The 21,233-nt window shown below is 30.6% G+C and overlaps 1 protein-coding gene across 8 annotated transcripts in view; it reads right to left on the bottom strand.

Annotated features, from left to right (window-relative positions):
- Pfk (ATP-dependent 6-phosphofructokinase) overlaps positions 1 to 16,302 on the bottom strand; it is a 433,792-nt gene extending 417,490 nt beyond the window's left edge. For all 8 annotated transcript variants that reach the window (XR_010822829.1, XR_010822830.1, XR_010822831.1 and 5 more), the window contains exons 1-5: positions 16,146 to 16,302; positions 13,903 to 14,026; positions 13,669 to 13,820; positions 13,142 to 13,331; positions 12,861 to 13,071 (exon numbers count right to left, since the gene is read on the bottom strand). Coding sequence is in view for 5 of the 8 variants with exons in the window: in XM_066728950.1 (XP_066585047.1) it covers positions 12,861 to 13,071; positions 13,142 to 13,331; positions 13,669 to 13,820; positions 13,903 to 13,996 (647 nt within the window). In the remaining 3 variants the exon portion in view is untranslated. The remainder of the gene's footprint in view (positions 1 to 12,860; positions 13,072 to 13,141; positions 13,332 to 13,668; positions 13,821 to 13,902; positions 14,027 to 16,145) is intronic.
- Between the last annotated feature and the right edge of the window lie 4,931 nt (positions 16,303 to 21,233).

The raw sequence follows: 21,233 nt of genomic DNA, 5'->3' as shown, positions 1-21,233 counted from the left end.
TAAACACAATAGATATTTCTGAAGCAGAGTGGATAGTTACTAGTCAGATGCAGGATGAACAATTGGAACGCATTAGGAAAATATTGTTAACTAAGAAACCGGTGGGAGAGATTAAGCATTATTTTCAAGATTATAAAATGAAACAAGGGAAACTGTATAGGCAGTTGAATGATGGAAAAGATGCATGGGTGGTATCAAGATTTGCTCGTATGCAAATTTGTAGGTTATGTCACGATGATGCTGGGCACTTAGGGTCTGAAAAGACAATTAAACGGATTCAAAAAAACTATTGGTTTGCAGGAATGAACCGTTTTGTAAAAAAATATGTTCAAGCATGTTTGCATTGTGCTTATTTCTAGGACACGGGCATGAGAAAAACTTGTAAGTTACATGTTATTGAAAAAATACCAGTGCCTTTTCATACGGTGCATATTGACTACCTTGGGCCTTTTGAGACAAGTCGAACAAAGAATAAATATATATTGGTTATGGTAGACGCTTTTGTGAAATTTGTAATATTGGAACCTACAAGAAATACAAAAACACAATATGTTATTAAATCTTTAATGAGTGTGATACATTTATTTGGTACACTGGTTAGAATTGTTAGTGATCGTGGAACATCATTTACTTCTCAGAGTTTCAGAATATTTTGTCAAACTTATGGAATAAAGCATATTTTAAATGCAGTAGCAACTCCTAGAGCAAACGGCCAATGTGAACGGTAAAATAGAACCATATTAGGAGCACTAGCAACCACAACTGCATCAAAAGAGTCACTGTCATGGGATGAGTATATTAAGGATGTGCAAAGTGCATTAAATACTGCTCATAATAAACCTATTGACACTACACCAGTGAAAGCTTTAATTGGAGTTGAGTTGAGTTCCGCTGCTGAAGCATTCATTATACAAGCAGTGCGTGAAAATGTAGAACGTTTAGATTTGGAAGAGATCAGAGAAGATATGTCGAAACATATTACAAATGACCAAATTCAACAAAAGCAGAGATATGATATGTCTAAACGTGGAGCAAGAAGATTTAATGAAGGAGAAATAGTATTAGTAGAAAATACTAGTGGACCCGCTACTAGAAGTAGTAAAAAATTGTTACCTAAATTTCGAGGACCTTTTCGTGTACGAGTGGTACTTCCAAATGATAGGTATGAAGTGGAAGATCTTAGAGAAACTAGAACGGAAATGCGTCGAACTATAGTATTGGCAGATCATATTAAACCTTGGATTGCTGTTCAAGATTCTAGTTAACTGTAATGAAGTTAAACGGTGTTGCCTGGTCATGATTGAATTATGATACAACGGTATCAATCGAAATCAATGTGATGACATTGATTTATTTTCCTGAGGGAAAAAAAAGTTACGATTTTAATTTTTCCGCGAGAAAAATGTAAAAAAAAACGAGCATAACGGTGCTATGTTGTAAAGGTACAACACTGGAGTTTGTTTTTTTACAGGTTTGAGGGCAAACCTGGTGTCAGAATGGACGAATGTACAAATAATGGAAAATAACTAGGACGGTGATAGAGGGGATAGTATGGAAGTAGATATATATTGTTAATTGTTGCTATGGCAACGAGACATAATAAAATATAGCTGAATACTAAAAGGATAGAAGTCAGTGTGTGATTTTAAAAAGTATATTTAAATTGAATAAAGTTTTCTGGAAGTTCTGTGTCCTATTGATTCATAGTATTATTTATTTATAAGTAAGAAAAATAAATTCTTACACTAGCAACCAATACGTTTCGCGTAACTACGTTGCAGAAAGAGACACTGCTAGAAATGATAGAGAAGCAACGTGAGCAGCATTGCCGTCTCTCTCCGTCGTTCATTCTTTCTCTCTTACGCATCGGCCAATCACGCGCTTAGTCCCCACTATGGGGCATCAAGAGGATCTCCGCCTCTTGATACGAATTAAGTGGCTAACCCTGTATATATATATATATATATAAAGCCTTAATACGATGCTTCGATTTTTTTTTAAGTTATAACCATAAATAGGACCAAAGGACACACGGGTACCCGCTTGCTAAGATAAGGGTTAACAATATGTCAACGCAAAACAATTCGAAAAATCGGGCTATTTTAAGACAAGATGCTAGAGCTAGCGATTCCAACAAGCCTAAAACATTGAAATCGGATGAGAAATAATGCCGTAGCATTGTTCCGCGATTTTAAGGTGGACGAAAACCAAAAATTGTCAGGAAGGAACTAGACTCTCGGCCCTCTCGCGGCTCACGCTAACATATACTCTCACTCCAGGCTCCAGCGTCGAAGCTTACCGCGGAAGTCTTTCCTTACTTACACTGTTCTCCTATCTGTAGCTACATAGAAATATCGCTGAAATAATGTTGAGAACACATCATCTTGCCGATATAATGAAATTGCTCAAAATGCAATTATCACTTCGAAATAAAATTGAGGGGTTCTGTGCAATAACTCATTAGACGCTCGGAATCACGTATAAGTATTGTCCGCTTCCAGATATTAAAAAAATATGTATATATATTCTTTTAGGGGACATATTAGTACATATGTATGTAAAATATTATCCCCTTATTTCTTATATTAATCAAGAAATAAATTAAAAATTTCTACGGCTGAAGTTTCAACGTTTTTGAACACTCAACTCATCAAAACTCAGAAACACGTGGACATGACGAATTGAAATTTAGGGCACACAAAGGTAGTGCATTTTTCCAATGCCAATGAGCATTTGTTTGATTTTTATTTATTTTAATGTTTAATAATATTTTAATCTTAATTTATGTCCAACTTATGCCGCATTTTTTAGCTTTCAATATTAAAAGGGTCGAGGGAATTGTCGGTTTCGTCAAAGTGTCAGTAAGAAAGTTGTTCCATAGGGTTTGAGGGAGTTTTCCTGAATATTTGAGATTTTTTGAGTCTAAATACAAAAATGAAAATCGTTAGAAGTCGCAGCAACGTCGCAAAACTGCTTGTTACACACCGTCTGATGGAACTTAGTGTATAAGCACGAGAAAACAAACGGTGCAGGGATGTTGGCGCGATTTCAATCAATTGTCATTTTCATATTTAGACTCAAAAAAATTTTAAATTTGTAGGAAAATTTCTTCAGAGCCTACTGAACAACTTTCTCACTGAGACGTTGACCAAATCGACAATTCCCACGACTCTTTTAATATTTAAAATTAGAAAAACGCGACATTGACTGGACATCAATTCAGATTAAAATATTATTAAACATAACAATAATTAAAAATCAAACAAATACTCATTGGCATTGGAATAATACACTACGTTTATGTGCCCTAAATTTCAATCTGTCATGTCTACGTGTTTCTGACTTTTGACGAGTTGAATGTTCAAAAACGTTGAAACTTCAACCGTAGAAAAATGTTGAATTTTTATCTTATTCAATATAAAAAATAAAAGGATGATATTTTACACAAATATGTACTAACATGTCCCTTAAAAGAATGTGTATTTTTTTTAAATACCTATAAGCGAACAATACTTTTACATGATTCTGAACGTCTAACGAGTTATTGCACGGGCAGACTCAATTGAAGAAAAGGTGATTTCATAGCGCTTGAAATAAAAGGCATGTGACGAAACGCGGTACAACGATGCAGTCATATTTTTGAACAGATTTTCATGAGACTAGTTATAATTAAAGCCATTCTTCATGTAAGTGGTCCTAAAAAGTTCGCATTTTCGATATAGCTTATAATTGTTTAGGTATGAAAGTTTGAAGTTGCACGGCGCAAATCTTTTGCGTGGATCGGCGATTGCGCATGTCCACCTTCAACCATTCATAACTGGGGAACTATGAACTTTATAAAAAATATGAGCTTTTGAGGACAATCTACATGAAGAATGGCTTTAATTATGACTAGTGTCATTAAAATCTGTTGGAAAATGATGTACTATTGTACCGCGTTTTCCCGTATGCCTTATATTTCAAGCGTTACGAAATCACTTTTTCTACAATTTAATTTCAAAGTGATAATTGCATTTTGAGGAATTTTTATATATCGACAAGGATGAGATATTCTCAACATTATTTCAGTACAGATTTAAATTTTTTACAACGGCTTTTAAGTCTTTCGAGAAGCATTTTTTGAATAAAACAAAGTATTTATTGATTAAAAAAAAGCAAATATATAATATTTTAAACAAATCATTGTTATATTATAAAAATAAAGACTAAATTGCGGAAACGTGCTATTTTATGTAAGGGTGCCGCTACACGGCGTGCTAAACGACACGCCGCACGCCTGTATCTATGTACGGGTAGAAAAAACCTGAATTGGAGATCCTTACGCCGCGCCGCATGTTTGTATAAGTGCTCTTATACCGATATGCAAATTTTATCTGTGTGCAACAGTTTTCGGTCTTCGAGGCGCTACCATACTTTTTCCAGTCACCATGGGTTAAAGTATATCAATAGTAAAATGAAAATGTTTAAAAAGTTTGTAAAATATTTTAATCTAATACGGAACATGAAGAAATACACTTCCCTCAAAACTTTATAGTGTAATTATCTATACATATACCCACGTAAAAATGTTGAAGGTCGCAATCAGTTTTGCGACTCCCTCACGATATCTTGAAGACTATCACCGGATGATACGGCATTCGCTAAAACTCGATACTTCGCGAACCTATTTTGGATACTATGATTTTAAAATGCATAAAGAACAACAATATATTTATTTATTTTCATATATTATCTATTATAATTATCGACTTATATTTATTAATAAATTTTAGTGCATGAAAAATTTCTTTCACGGTGAAACTCGAACCTGGAACACGATGTTAATGTCACGCGCAGCCGTTCAACATTTCGTCGATTTGGCTAATCAAGAAGTTTTTCGACACAGATTCGTTTATTTAACCTAAACTATACGATATATTTGTCTCTTGTTTCTGTATACGCGAAAATAGTCTTCAATCGAAAGCGGAGTAAGGCTGAATGGACCAAATATCGGACAGCTGTACGTGAGATTGTGATCGGTTCTAGGATGAAGCCACACCGTCGAAGAAATTTTTCATGCACTAAAATTTATAAATAAATGTAAGTTGATAATTATAATAGATAATATATGAAAATAAATAAATAAATTGTTGTTTTCTTTGCATTTTAAAATAATATTATTACAAAATAGGTTCCCAAAGTATTGAGTTTTAGCGAATGCCGTATCATCCGGTGATAGTCTTCGAGATATCGTGAGGGACTCGCAAAACTGATTGCGACCTTCAACATTTTTACGCGGGTAGTTTTTCTAAAATTTTATGTTCAAATTTACATTTGAATGCATAGATTCTTATGGTAACCTAACAAACTATTGTTATCGGAGTTCAATATCACTGTTGAAAATCGTTAGAATTATATAAATCAAGTTATTATTGAAAAATTAAATATTTCTAGACATTTTGAGCCCCAAAAAAGGTCATCTTCTACGTAGTTATTGAGATAATTGAACGAATAGGTAGTATTGTTATCTAAAACGTAAAGCTTGATGGCTGCGCGAGTAGGTGTGCCGTAAGAGGGGATGCTGTTTGGACGTTGAAAGGTGACGCTCCTTTCCTGACTCCGCCAGAGAGATACATCGAACCATTTAAGTATTACGGCATGTCGACTGTCGAATGCAGGTAAAGATACACGTAGGTATAAACCTACCAAACAGAAACGCGGCGGGAGGATTTCCACTTCGGCTTTTTTCTACCGGTAGATAGATACGCGGCTTGGCATGTCTATCGTCACGACCTGTAATGGTACCTTAAGAGAGACTCCTTCTACGAAAATGTATAAAGTAAAAAAAAACTTAAATTCATTCTGAAATAAGGCCAAATTCTGAAAACAAGTAATTATTGTTATAAATTTGCACACTGTAACGATGAGAAAGAACATGAAAAGCTATTCTATTTTCTAATGACTAGATGGTGGTAATGAGAATGCTATAGGTGTACGGAAGATGGAGAGAGAGAGAGAGAGAGAGAGAGGGACAAGAAAGCATTCAAACAATGCGTTATCCTGATCAATTCACAAACATCAATTTACACGGCCACGCACGCTCTACATACATACCTACATCCGAATTAGAGGTTGGCAACAAAAATATAAATTAATACAAGTCACCGTTCTACGCAAAAGAAGTCTTGGTTGTGCTGATCCAGTATTGTTTTAAAAAATTCAGTAAAAACTCTAGAAATAAAATTTTTCTGTAGAATTTAATCAAACAACCCGAAATTTTATAAATTGCTTTAAATAATTTGTAGAAATCATTGAAGTTGGTAATGCATGGCATTGAAACGAAGGATAACGCTTTCATAAAATTTCTTAAGTATTTTCTATGAAAATGAATGGACAGATTAGCAAATGTCAGACTGAATAAATGTGTATATTATAACGCATCCAAGAGTTTTCTTCGGTTCAGGAGTGTATCTGCAGTTTTATGAAAAAAACAAAAAAAAAATACATGTTTTGATAGGTAAGACCGTCTGAACGCAGCGCAGTATCAACTTCAGTTACTTCTACAGACTAAACCACGTAGCCCATCGAATTTTAACTTGTTTTATTCAATTCTGAAAGAAAATAATCTTCAAAAATTTTTCAAATTTTTTGAAACATTTTAGAGCTAGTACGACCAAAACTCCGCCACAGAGGAAGCTCTGCGCCACATTAGCTCCAAAAAACGTGGTTCTCATTATATAGCCTCAATATTTCGTTGAAAAATATGAAAAAATTCTCGAAGAAGCATTAATTTCTATAGAATTGAATAAAATAAACCAAAATTCGACCGTTTGTTTCGCGTAGTCGGTAGAAATTGTTAAAGTTGGTACTAGGCTACAGGTTCGGACTATCCTACCTACAAAGACGTATACTTTTTCATAACAATACATACATATTTTTCAACCAGAGGAAAACATTAGACACGTTACAGTATCCCCATTTATTCAACCTTATTTTTGATGATCTGTCCGTGCATTTTCATAGAAAATGCTCTAGAAAAATTTTATGGAAGCATTACCGTTCGTTTCAATGTCATGCGCTACCAAATTCAATAATTGCTACAAACATAATGAACCAATCGATTAAATTCCGTATTATTTCATTCAATTCTACAGGAATTTTACTTCTTCTATACTTCGTGTTGAATCTTTAAAGCAATACTCGGTCAGCGCGACCAAAAATTTTTTTTTGGCATTGAACAATGGCTTGTACTATTTCAGATTTTTGTTGCCAACATTTAATTCCTACATGTGCATGCAGAGCGTCCGTGGCTGTGTAAAATGGTGTTAATGAATTGGTGAGGCTTATATATTGTTTGAATGCTTTCTTATCTCTCTCTCTCTCTCTCTCTCTCTCTGTTCCTGTTTCCGTTCCTGTTCCTCTTTCTGTTCCCGTTTCTGTTTCTGTCGCACCTATAGCATTATCACTCCCGTCATCTAGTCGTTAGAAAATAGAGCAAGTTTTCATGTTCTGTCTCATCGTTAGGGCGTAGAATTTTATAAAAATAATTACTAATTTTCAAATTTTAGCCTCATATTTCAGAATGAATTGAAGTGTTTTTTGACTTTATACATTCGTAGAAGGAGCCTGTTTTAAATAAAATATATCGTTTTTGCAGTTCCGTTTTTATTATTGTATTATAACAATTATTTTGTATAGACTATTTTTTGTTATAATCGAGATATACTTTATTTTATTCACAAGATGCTTCTCCGAGGACTCAAAGCTGGTAACCAAAATAGAAATCTGCTTTGAAATAACGTTGCACTTCGAAAACTAAAATATCAAGTGAAACCGCTTTGTAATGTCGGTATTCATCTTACTCTTAAAAACAGAATATTTCAAAAATAAGAGCAATAGATGAAACATTTATAAGATATTTTAATTTATACTAATTTCAAAAATCTGTGATTAAAATTTCCCAATACATAGCTTTACACCCTATATAAGTTTCATGGCTTTAAAAGATTCATTCATAAATAAAATAATTTGTGTCTTGAAAGGCTTCATGAAGGCTACATGAAAGTCACCTGAAAGTGGCGACCATGTAGGATGCACAGTTATAATTTATTTAATTAAATATCTTTATATATAAATAAACTAAAATATTTTAAAAACTATTATTCTTAATAGAAAAGGAATTGCAGGCTATCAACTAAAGGTACGTAAACTGGTAGATATAAACCAAAATAACTGCTGAGAACAATGAATCATGTATGCTATGGTTCTCCTTACGATATTTTCTTCATTTATTCGATAGCTTGCTGATTTTACTATGCTATTCGTATTTACGAAAAAAGAGTTATAAACACTTTTACCCTTTTAACAAATTATATTTTTATTTTCGAGCACGATGATGTGTATTTTCCTCATTTCTCTCATAAGGATACATAGTAAAAATGATATTTTATGAATGTTTTTTCTGGATAAATTCATCGATAATCTTAACACTTCTTAATATATTTGAAAAACTTAAAATACAAACAGCTGCTTATAAAAATTAAACAATATCTATACATTTATAAATAATCGTTTAAGCCATCTTAAGATATTTTAACCCTTTCGCGATTAAGACTTTTAGGATAAAAAAAAACAAAATATGGGATATAAAAATTATATATACACATTATTTCAAGATATTTTTGAGTTTTTAATAATGAGATTACCTGCTATTTTTCTATTGACAAAATTTTAATGTACTCTAAACTTCTGAAATTATAAGATTAATATATACTTAAGACAGTTATCACCAAAGACATCTAATACATTATTTAGACATGTTTTCAATTTGAAATAACTAAAATACAACTTTATGACAGAATGAGTATCCTATAAAAAACAAACTTCACCTGTAAAAAAAAGGCAGCAAGTACATAAATCGTCTAGGGTATACAATTTAGTAAAATAGTTCAATTAAAAAAATTAGTGAAATTTAAATATTAAGCAAATATATATTTTTACCGTGGTAAAAATTAAAATTTCGAAAAAATAAAAAAGAAAGAGTAATACAAAAAATTTACTTTGCGGGCCCGTAATTTTCATGGGTAAGACGCTAACTTACGATTCAGGTGTTACTTCTTGTAATTTCAAAATGTGGCTATTTAATGTCATTGTAACAACGGGCCCCCAGCACACAAATAACTTTTTTGTTACAATTTCTTTTTAATTTTAACTTTTGCCGCGGTAAGAATATATACTTGCTTAACATTTGGATTTCACTAACTTTTTTAATTGGAATATTTTATTATATTATTTACGCTAGACGATTTATGTATTTGCCGCCTTCTTTATAGGCGAAGGTTATTGTTTGTTGGATTTGATAAATATATGTGAATTAAATCAAAAATCAAAATGGTGAATTTGTAAAATATATTTACTATTAAAAAAACCCGTCAGAAAATACAATAGAATAAAATATAGAAATTTTTCAAAAGAAAAACTAAGTTCTAAAGCAAATGAATAAATACAGATAAGAAATTGGTTTCCGGCACGAATACAAAATCAAAAATGTTTGATTTACATTTGCTTTGGACTATACTATTTAACATTTCCACATTAACCCTTTGGGTGCGCATTTATTCGAATAAATGTGCATCCAAAAGGTTAATATATGTATGATATTGGGATAACTTTAAATATTTAGTATTGTAAAACAAGAAAAATTTAGGAACAAACAAATTCATGTTATAATAAAAAGCAAATTTTATTAACCCTTTGACCGCATTCAACGTATTAGAACGTCATGTGTGACTTTGGTCAAATTAATGCATGACGTTCTGATACGTCGAATGCGGTCAAAAGGTCAATAATTAATTTAAAAATAGAAATTTGTTTATTTTAAATCTACGACATGTCTGAATAATGTACTAGATATCTAAGGTGATGACTACCTTACTAATTATATATAACATATTGTGAAAGCTGGTACAATCATTTGATTACGTAGCGATCGAAAGGGTTAAACAGAACCTCTTATTATTTATTGTACATTACTGCAGCTGATATTAAGAATTTTATAACCGTCTCTTTTTGCTATTTTTCCCTTTCACTCAGTCATTTATGAGGTATTTCGATTTAAAATTCCAAACAAGAGTAAGTTTGTACAACGATTTCAACGCATGTGACCGCTATAAATATACACGCATAATCGTATACCAACAGATACATTCAAATCGAAATATTTCGCAAAAGTCTGGATAACAAGAAAACAATAAAAAGAGTATTTCACAAGGTTCTTGAGGTTAACTACAAGAATTACAGTTTTCTATTTGAAAAACATAAGATGACCTTCATACAACCTTCATGAAACCACTCAAGGTTAAAATTATTTAACCTGTAATGTGTATTTTGAAATCTTTAAACAAATGTATATAATATTATTTTCTTTATTACATAGTTCTTAAAATATTTAAAGGTTTTCAGATTTTTGCTCTCTACCCTGAATAATGAGTGTACCGCTTAAGCCTTAAGGAGATGCACCGAGAGGCATAAAAGTACATCCAAATTATCTTCTACAGTTTTAGAAATTTGAATATTTTCACAGGAACCAAATTGGCTCGTGTATTAATCTGTCTAATTGACGTAAAGACTTTTTTATGGATAAAAAAAAGAGGAAAGAAAATCGAATATTAATAATTATATTTGATATCCCATCAATAATTTAGAAAAAAAGAGCCTTTACGACGCTTCGCCAAACTTAAATGAGTACTTTGAGAACAAGAAGAAATAAATATTCCCATAAATGTAGATTTGTTTCTTCTTGTTCTCAAATTGCTTGTTGAAGTTTGGCGAAGCGTCGTAAAGGCTCCCTTTTTCTAAATATTATTAATAGGAAATAGAATATAATTATTAATATCCGATTTTCTTTCTTCTTTTTTTTTAATCCAAAAAAGAAGCCTTTACGTCAATTAGACAGATCAATACACTAGCCAATTTGGTCCCTATGAAAACATTCAAATTTTTAAAATTATAGAAAATAAATTTTATGTATTTTTGTACTCCTCAATGCATCCCCTTAAACGAAGGTTACCGTCGAAAGGCATGAGAAATTACATTACATTTTTGTAGAATTGTTTATTTATATGAAATAATTATTTTTGAAAATAAGTTTTAGCATATTCTTAATATTTATCAATGCAGAATACATTTAATTCTATTGATATAAGAAAATCCAAAATGGCGTAAGAGCTCCGCTTAAATATTCATGTATTGATCTGTACGGGGCACTCTACATCATTGAATATGTTCATTTGAACAAAAAAAAAAAAAGAAGTAATAATATTACATTGGACTAAATGTAGGGGACCTTATCATATTTAGTTTTTAAAAAACTTTTTGATATCAAAATATCAGCTGTTTGAATTAAAGAAAATATTTTATTTACTGCTCTTTTTGCTTCAAACGGCTGCCATCTTGACATCTGGAAGTTTTTCAATAATTAAAAAGCAGAAAGGCACCCTAAATTTAATGTATTTTAATAATATTTCATGACTATATTATTAGATGCATTGGCAATGCTGTAGAATGCCCCGTGCAGACCAGTATAGATGGATTTATAGTTTATTTAGTAAAACCTGGTACCGCTATTTTAGATTTTTTTGAATGAATAAAAATGGAATTTACTTTCTTTTATTAAAGAATGATATAAGCTGAAACTAATTTTTAAAATTAATTATTTTACATAAAATAATAATTTCTAACTTTGAAGCAATTTGTCAAACTTCTCAACAAAAACCTTCATTTAAAATAACCCACAACATGGAGATATAGTTTTGTTTATTTTCGCTACAATAAAAAATATTAATGTTTTGTCGAAGGCCCGTTTGAAGTTACTATTGGTTTGCACTTATAACCCCAGTTGGCACAGCCCAGAGCAAAGCATCGAAAAATGGTATCATAAAGTCAACAATTTTAAGGAGGTTCAAAGGTATCGCTAGCGGGGCGAAGAACGAAGGCGTCCCTTCTAACCGCTCACTATCTCACGCTGTCAGTATGCTTGACATTGGCCGTGTTCCGTTATTGACTGTGAGTACTGAAAATCTATAGTTTATGTGACGCAAACTATAGATTACTAGTACTCACAGTCAATAACGGAACACGGCCAATGTGTTGACGTTTTACTGAATTACTTAGAAAGTCATTTGGTTACCCAAACTCAGATTTTGCATACAGTTGCTAAAGCTTCTAAACAATAAGTACAATACTTTTTTATTTATATCTTTGCATTGCTACAACATCGCACTCTTTCTCCATGTTCCGTTATTGACTACAAATACTAAAAAACTATATTTAACGTCACACAAACTATGATTTTTAGGACTCACAGTGAATAACAGAACACGGGATTTGTCAATTGATTTGTGTATGATCGCATCCCATAGGGACCCGTGTTTTATCTGCAAACTTTCAAATTAAATATTAACGGAATTTGGTCTGCAAAAACAAAAAAAAAAGATCATTTCTTTAAATGCACTAATACAATAAATTTTCTTAGATTCACTTAATTCTATGCATTTTTTCATAACCTCTGAACCTCTTTAACAAATGATAGGATAAAGTTATTATTTAGAAAATTTACCTGATATTATATTCTTTAAGATATCATAACATTAGTATGCATCAAAATAGCCGCATCAAGTTATCATTTGTTAAAACTGTTTTGTTTACGATATATTTTTTTTACGTATTGAGATCTGAACAGTGCTAGCTGCAAAGGTTTCACCCAAAAATTTATATCTGTTATAGAGTAACAAGGTCAAACAGAATTTTATGCCTATGGTCTGGGCCATTTTAAATGGTACACCCTTTATATAAAAATTAATGTCTACCTATAAGTCACTCACCCACAATGTCGCCCCATTACTTCCATTATAAATGTTCTTTGATGAGAGTAAGCAGTGCTAACAATTGCATCAATACTTTCGATAATTCGATGTAAGGCAGAGTCAGTGCCAATTGTCATATCAGTACCACAAAAATCATTGTCAATAGAGCCAACCATTCCAACTATGTGCAAATGCTTATACTTTTCACATTGCTCATTGGTTATATCACCTACAAATAGAGAAATAAGATAAATATATAAGCTTTCATTTTAACTTTAACAAAGATGTTGTATATTTACCATTATTAGTAAGCTCTTTCAATAACTCTGGCCATTCTTCTTTGAACAAATTTGCACCAGTTAAGGAACCATCTCCACCTATTACTACCAAATTTGTTATTCCACGTGTCACTAAATTTTTAGCTGCTTTAAGGCGACCCATATGTTCTTTAAATTGCATACACCTAGCAGAGCCTATTGCTGTACCACCCTTGAAACAAAATAATAAAATTATAAAATCACTTAATTCTAATAAGTTATATATGATAGATACATGTATATTACCATTGCTATATAAGATATTATTATTATTTGTAAAATTTTAGACTTATATGTAGATACTAGTAATTCAATACCTTTCTTTATGTATCATAAGTTGGAACATTTGAACTACATTTTAAACTTATATAAATACTTTAAGTTTATTATCCTATGTATGAAATAAGTAAGGTCTCATACTTAGACAATTAATTTTAGTATGTTTATAACATGAATTAGAATGCTTTAATCACAATTAAGTAAAGTTAATTTATTTAAGTTAAACTTACTTTATGAATTATACAAGATACTGATGACCATGTAGCTTCTACTATATTATCTCCGCCATCAACCATTCCTTGATAACCTTCTTTTATAAAAAAAACTTTACAGCCTAAATAAATACCCATTCTCACAACGGCACGTACAGCAGCATTCATTCCTATTACATGCAAACATATGAATATATAAGAAATTGTAAAAATTAAAACCTTTGATAGTATCTACACTATTAATTTTTGTACCTTGTGAATCTCCACCGCTTGTGAAAACAGCAAGACCCTTGCCCTTATGACTTCCAGGTTTAATAAACCTGTGAGCTGATAAATCTTCTGTCATGATTGCTCAATTATGTGTATGTTTTTCAATCTGTAAGTTTGTCAATTATACAGCATATGATCCTCATAAATGTAATAATTAACAGAATGTAAAATATATTTAAAATGACTTAAATAACAAAATTAATCCTAACAATGTAAAAAGAAAACATTTTTCTTCATGGAGACAAATGTAAATTCATAAATAATTTATAAAAATAAAATATTATATGAAAATTTATTTTTTATAAGGTGCATGAATGTTAGATCATTCAATAGTAATGTATTTTGTGTTATTTTGATGTTCATTTAGGTATACAGCTGACCTTCAATTTTAAATCGAAGAGCTTTTTTTTCTAAATGTAAATAAAGCATCAAACTGCTATAGTAGAATATATCTATCATATTTCTTTACGAAATATGTGATTAAATCTGAATGTAGATAAAAATATGGCACACTAACAAAAATATTAAAGCTAGCCTGGTTATCTGAATAAAATACTCAATAAACATAACAGCCAGAATAAAATGTCCAATGCTAGAATAAATTATTTTATTTACTTTGTCTTTGATTCCTTAGTTAATGTTTCTATCATACTAATACAATGTAAGTCCAAAATGTTTTTATTGTATACAATAAAATTTATAGATTATTTAGTATTGTTATTTTGCAAATCTCATCTTAAAAATATTAAGAAAAACTATAAACTTTATGCATGGTAGTTTAATGATATGAGAATAATAGGAATCAATGCTTTATCTTTGTGCCCGTCTCTATCAGTATTGTCTCTAATTATTAAATATTAGCAGATAGCTTAATAAAATTTTTCATAACTTAAGCAGATGATGTACATTACTTATTACTAGTTTGCAAAACTTTTTGCAAATACAGAAATTTAAAAAATTTTATTTTTTAAAATTAGCTTGTTTGATATAAACTATTTATTAAATATTTTTACAAACTGATTCAGATAAATTAAAAAATTTGATTTACTGAGCAATTTTAGTTTATTTCTAGTAAATAAATTTTAACAAAAAAGTCTATTATACATAACAATCTACAGTGTCTACTTATTATTATTACAAACTACTAAAGACATTAAGCTGTTTAATTAAACCTTGCCTCTCATAGAAAACTTTGTTAATTTGATTTTGTAAACTACCTCAACTTAAATTCATTTTTCATATTTAATTGATGGTTATAAAACTTATGGTTCTTTAAGAAATAAATATTAAATATTTTTAAGTTACTTAAATTGTGACTATATTTATTTTGGACAGTTGTTGCTTATAACTTGGATATTCATTACACAGATAGTTTAAAATGATTAAAAATTTTTAAATGTAGGTAATATGAAAATAATAAATAATTAGTACTTTGAAACACAAGCAATGTTTAAATTTTAAATATTTAGTTAGCTTCAATTTATTACAATAAACCGGTTAATTCAATATTATTTAAATGAGATTATTATGTATAACCTTCAAGTTAAACTAACTCAAAGTTAAAACTAAAATACAATCTATTTAGGGCTATCTTTTTATTATTAGGTAAAATCTATCCATTTGTAAAAATTACCAATTTTAGTACAAACAAATCTCTATTTATTTTATTTCAAGCTCTACAAATAGATAAATGTGCCGAGAAGTTAGTAATTGGTAGAAAAGTCTGCCCTCAATGTTAAAACTATATTTGTTACAAATTTAAGTAAATCTTATCAAGCTCTATAAAATTAATAATAGTACAATGTACATAAGAAAAAATATAGTATCATTAAATTAATAGAACATAATAACACTTATACTCAGGTTATCTATGAAAAGTATGTATAAAAGACATTTGAAAATTGTATGTCAAAGTAACAACTGAGAGTACTAAAGAAAATAAAAAATAAACAAATTCAATTTATAGAATATATGTAAACACACATAAACAGAAATTTACTTCTTAAGCATAATAATACTTAGGAAAATTATTATACATATATATGTATATATATATATAAAATAATTGATAAATTCATCTTTTGTAGTAAAGAAAAAGTTATTCCCTTACAAAAATTAAGAGCTTTAAGTTATAAAAAACATGAAACATTCTTTAATGCTTAACGTATCGTACAACTTATTAGATTTACTAAAATATGAAAGGTAACACTAATTTATTAACTTACTATAAATCCAATTTTCTAGCAGACGAATATACTTCAACACTTGTCAGGATTCTGATTTGAACTGACTGAATTTTGAAGGTGACCCTTATACTTAGAATTGCCCTAGTTGTTATTTTAAGCTGGGTACGCAGTTCAGCGTAAATACGCATGAGACGAGTGCTTACGTTCGTGATCCGATCCAGAACACGATCCAACCTAACCGCAGGATTGCAACGTCGAAAAAAAATTACTAGATGGATCAGAGGCTTCCGCGTGAGCTCGATCCGATCCGATCAGGAGATTCAGGACGTCTATTTTCAGGGATTAGATCCAGATCTCGGATCAGACTTACCGCAGTGTCGCAGCTTACGAAAAAAAAAACTAGATCACCCTAGACTAATCTGGTTCTAGTGAAGAGGCTTTCGCGAGAGTGAATCCGGATCCAGATTTAAGTAGAGTAATTAGGGCCTATTCAGGTGTGGAAATTTTAGCTGTCATTAGTGGCATTATTCTAATCAACAAAAGGTAAATATTAAATTTCCAATTTGTTTTGCTAAAGATAAAGAAAGAAGTATAATAATCATTAATAATTTTCACTTTTTATATAATATATTAATTTTCTTACATAATTTCTCTTAATAACATATTATTTACAGATTAAACAATGGATTATATGAATTTATGGAATATTTTATTTGAAAATAATGAGGAGGACGATGATCTATTATTACCTTCCTCCTCATCATTTTCAAATAAAATATTCCATAAATTCATAAAATCCATTGTTTAATCTGTAAATAATATGTTATTAAGAGAAATTATGTAAGAAAATTAATATATTATATAAAAAGTGAAAATTATTAATGATTGTTATACTTCTTTCTTTATCTTTAGCAAAACAAATTGGAAATTTAATATTTACCTTTTGTTGATTAGAATAATGCCACTAATGACAGCTAAAATTTCCACACCTGAATAGGCCTTAATTACTCTACTTAAATCTGGATCCGGATTCACTCCTGCGAAAGCCTCCTCACTAGATCCGGATTAGTCTAGGGTGATCTAGTATTTTTTTTTTCGTAAGTTGCGACACTGCGGTAAGTTTGATCCGAAATCTGGATATAATCCCTGAAAATAAACGTACTCAGAGGGTTGGTGATCAGACAGATCAAACAGATTTGGCTACCGCATTGGGGTATTACCAGAGATGAAACGGGAGATTGCTCATGCGAGGCAAGGTTGCCAAGTCCGCCATCTTGAATAGTACTACGCTCTATAGTAAGTGAATTTTGATATAAGGAATGCAGACTGCACAAAGTATACTGCCAGCGGAAATACATCAGTAGCCATCTTAAATGCAGAACGTAATATATCAAAAATTATATATAGTATATTCACAGCCTGTCACCGTGAACGGCGTGAACGAAGACAAATGTTAGTATACGGAAAAATAAAGTGTAATAAAGAAATAAGGAGTAGTGACAGCTTTGATCTATCTGACAGCTGATGTACTTATGGTATAAGTGAATAAATAAAATAAAAATGCTTTTCCTAAATTGATTTTTAATTTTGATAAAATGGTCAAATGTAGCCATTAATTAATTAGATTTGGTAATAAATACAAAAAATGCGTTTTATTATAACAAATGAGTTGAGGTAAAATAAACTCAATGTTTTTATATTAATCTGTTAACAAATGCATTTTTTTATTTATTATTGAGTCCAATAAATTAATGGTTATTAAAAAAAAAATTCCTTGTAATGAAAAAAAAATGAAAAAATTTTAAACTTCACCAAGACTCGAACACGAGCCCACCGCATGACAAACGGCAACCTTACCGCCTGCGCTACAGCGCTCACCTGATGTACCAAGAGCAAAGCAGCCTTTTAAAGACTGACTACAATTCTTTCACTAACTCGTCATAAACGATCAAGAATTAGCTGTAATAATAAATACATTTATCTACATAGCATTATTGTACTAAATTTATTGTTTTTAATTTGAAGCATACATTTTGCATGAAGATATGATAATTTAAGGGTAACCATTCAGTACTCTATATACAAAACTATTCATATGCTCAACTATCATAAATTAATTAATATTATAATATTTGTTATATGTAGTCGAATAACTATGATAAACCAGCATATGAATAGTTTTGTATTTAGAGTATTGCATGAACACCCTTAAAGTATCGTATCTTCATGTAAAATGTATGCTTCAAATTAAAAACATAATAAATTTAGTGCAATAATGCTGTGGAGATAAATGTATTTATTATTGCAGCTAATTTTTGATCGTTTATGACGAGTTAGTGAAAGAATTGTAGTCAGTCTTTAAAAGGCTGTTTTGCTCTTGGTACATCAGGTGAGCGCTGTAGCGCAGGCGGTAAGGTTGCCGTTTGTCATTCGGTGGGCTCGTGTTCGAGTCTTGGTGAAGTTTAAAATTTTTTCATTTTTTTTTCAATACAAGTAATTTTTTTTTTAATAACCATTAATTTATTGGACTCAATAATAAATAAAAAAATGCATTTGTTAACAGATTAATATAAAAACATTGAGTTTATTTTACCTCAACTCATTTGTTATAATAAAACGCATTTTCTGTATTTATTACCAAATCTAATTAATTAATGGCTACATTTGACCATTTTATCGATATTAAAAATCAATTTAGGAAAAGCATTTTTATTTGCTTTGAGTTTTTAGGTAAACGCAGCACCACTTCACTCGGATGACACGTAAAAATGTCACGGTTACCGGTAGTCGCTCTTCTTCTGACGCCAATGTTGCCTGAAGTCCAAATCACACCTATGCTCTCCAGGCATAGTTGTGTTTGTACCGCTTCCCTTTAAATTTTCTATACTGCTGCTGGCTAGCGCTTATCTTCATTTTTGTTGCTAAAAGTTTGATTCTGGCATCACTGCCGTGTGGAACTATTAGTTTGATAATAAAAGCAGAGGCTTAATTTTAAGAGATTGCAACATATAGTAATTAATATAGATACAATTGTAAAAAGAAAACAAAAATTTTATTTTACATATATTAACTTTAAATAAAATCCCACAAAGTACTGTAAAATATCTAACATGTTATATTATATATCTAATCTGTCAGCTTCTTTATTTTAATATTCATCTCAATTATCACAGTTTGATCCTCAGCGATGACACAGTAACCACATTATGGTGAATCTATTCTTTTTTTTTAATGTTCGATCCACATAGCTTCATCCTCAGCAGTGATACAGTAAACACACGTACATTACTATAATTTAATCTGAAACAAAATCCCACAAAGTACTATAAAACATCTTACATTTTATATTATATATCTATTCTGTCATTTTCTTTATTTATTATTGCATTTACCTAAATTGCTGACTCATTTATTTTAATATCTGTCTCAATTAACACAGTTTGATCCTCATCAGCGATGACACAGAAATAACAGTATGGTGAATCTATTCTTTTTGTTTTAATGTTCAATCCACATAGCTCCATTCTCAGCATTGACATAGTAAACACTTTACAATAATTTAATCTGAAACAAAATCCCAAAAAGTACTATATAAAATCTTACATTTGAAATTACAAATGTAATCTGTCAGCTTCTTTATTTGTATCGTATTTACCCAATGTGTTGACTTGTTTATTTTAATATTCATCTCAATTAACACAGTTTGATCCTCAGCGATGACACAGTAACCATAATATGGTGAATCTATTCCTTTCATTTTAATGTTCAATCCACATAGCTCCATCCTCAGTAGTGACATAGTAAACACATTACTATAATTTAATCTGAAATAAAATCCCAGAAAGTACTATAAAATATCTTACATTTATATTATATATCTAATTTGTTAGCTTCTTTATTTATTATTGTATTTACCCAGTTTTTTCACTCATTTATTTTATTATCCGTCTCAATTAACATAGTTTGAATCTCAACGATGACACAATAACCACATTATGTTTAGTCTATTCCTTTATTTTAATTTTGAAAATCCGCACAGCTCCATCCTCAGCACAGTGACATAGTAAACACATTACTATAATTTAATCTGAAATAAAATCCCACAAAGTACCACAAAATATTTATATCTTACATTTTATATTATAAACTTTATTGTTATACTTATCTAAAATGTTCAGTCCTTTATATACTTTTAAAAATTATTTTTTTGTACATTTTACAAATTTCGTCACTTTATTTATTCACTTATACCATCAGTATATCAGCTGTCAGTAAGATTAAAACTGTCACTTTATTTCTTTATATTACTTTATAACTTGCGGTATGTATATTGTATGTACGATACAATAATACTAACATTTGTCTTGGCTCACGGACCATGCATTATGTATTTTGAAATTAGTAATTAGAAATATCTATATTGCGGTCCCTCTACAGTCTCTACCCTCTGACGTATTTCCGCCGACCAGTAGTATCAGCAGCGACTATAGCGTAGTACCCAAAATAGTACTACGCTATAGGATATGTCGCTTTTGGGTACTACGGTAGTACCGAAAGTACTACACTTGGCAACCTTGATGCGAGGTCCCGAGGCAATCCCTACCGGTAGGCGGCGCTGGTGTTGGCAAACGCGCGTGTCTCAGGTCCATCTAACCCCTAACGCAATCTATCGGAAGAGACCACGAAGCACGAGCGTTAAGCTTAGAATAGGGTAAAACATATATGCATTGTTGCCAGAAAGCGGAATAAAGAGAGAGCGGAGATATTTTCTCGGACCTCTCTGTCTTTCTCGCTGTTAGTTTCTAGCAGAAGAGTCGAGGCAAAATCTTTCCGTTTCGCTTTGCCGAAAATCTACCAATATTCGATGTCATTTATATTTGCAGGCCAATGCCTTTATACATGATTTTTTCAGCATATTTATTTATCAGCATTGACTTATTTAAATCAATAATAAATTAAGGAAATGCGTATTTGATATATAATAATTATTTTAACTATAATTTCATCGTTATATTTCGCTTATTTCCGTAAAATCTGAATTTCTTTAGTTTATTATTGATTATTGTAAGTCAATGGACATTAAAAAAAATTTAATCTTAAAAAAAAAAAGAAAAGTACCGTCCAGGA

This window comes from Prorops nasuta, unplaced genomic scaffold (genome assembly GCF_024137725.1).
Source record: "Prorops nasuta isolate Cenicafe-Biocafe unplaced genomic scaffold, Cenicafe_Pnas_1.2 PNAS00006, whole genome shotgun sequence".
Taxonomy (NCBI): domain Eukaryota; kingdom Metazoa; phylum Arthropoda; class Insecta; order Hymenoptera; family Bethylidae; genus Prorops; species Prorops nasuta.
The sequence above is the reverse complement of the archived record's forward strand: the minus strand, read 5'-3'. Positions and strand labels throughout refer to the sequence as shown.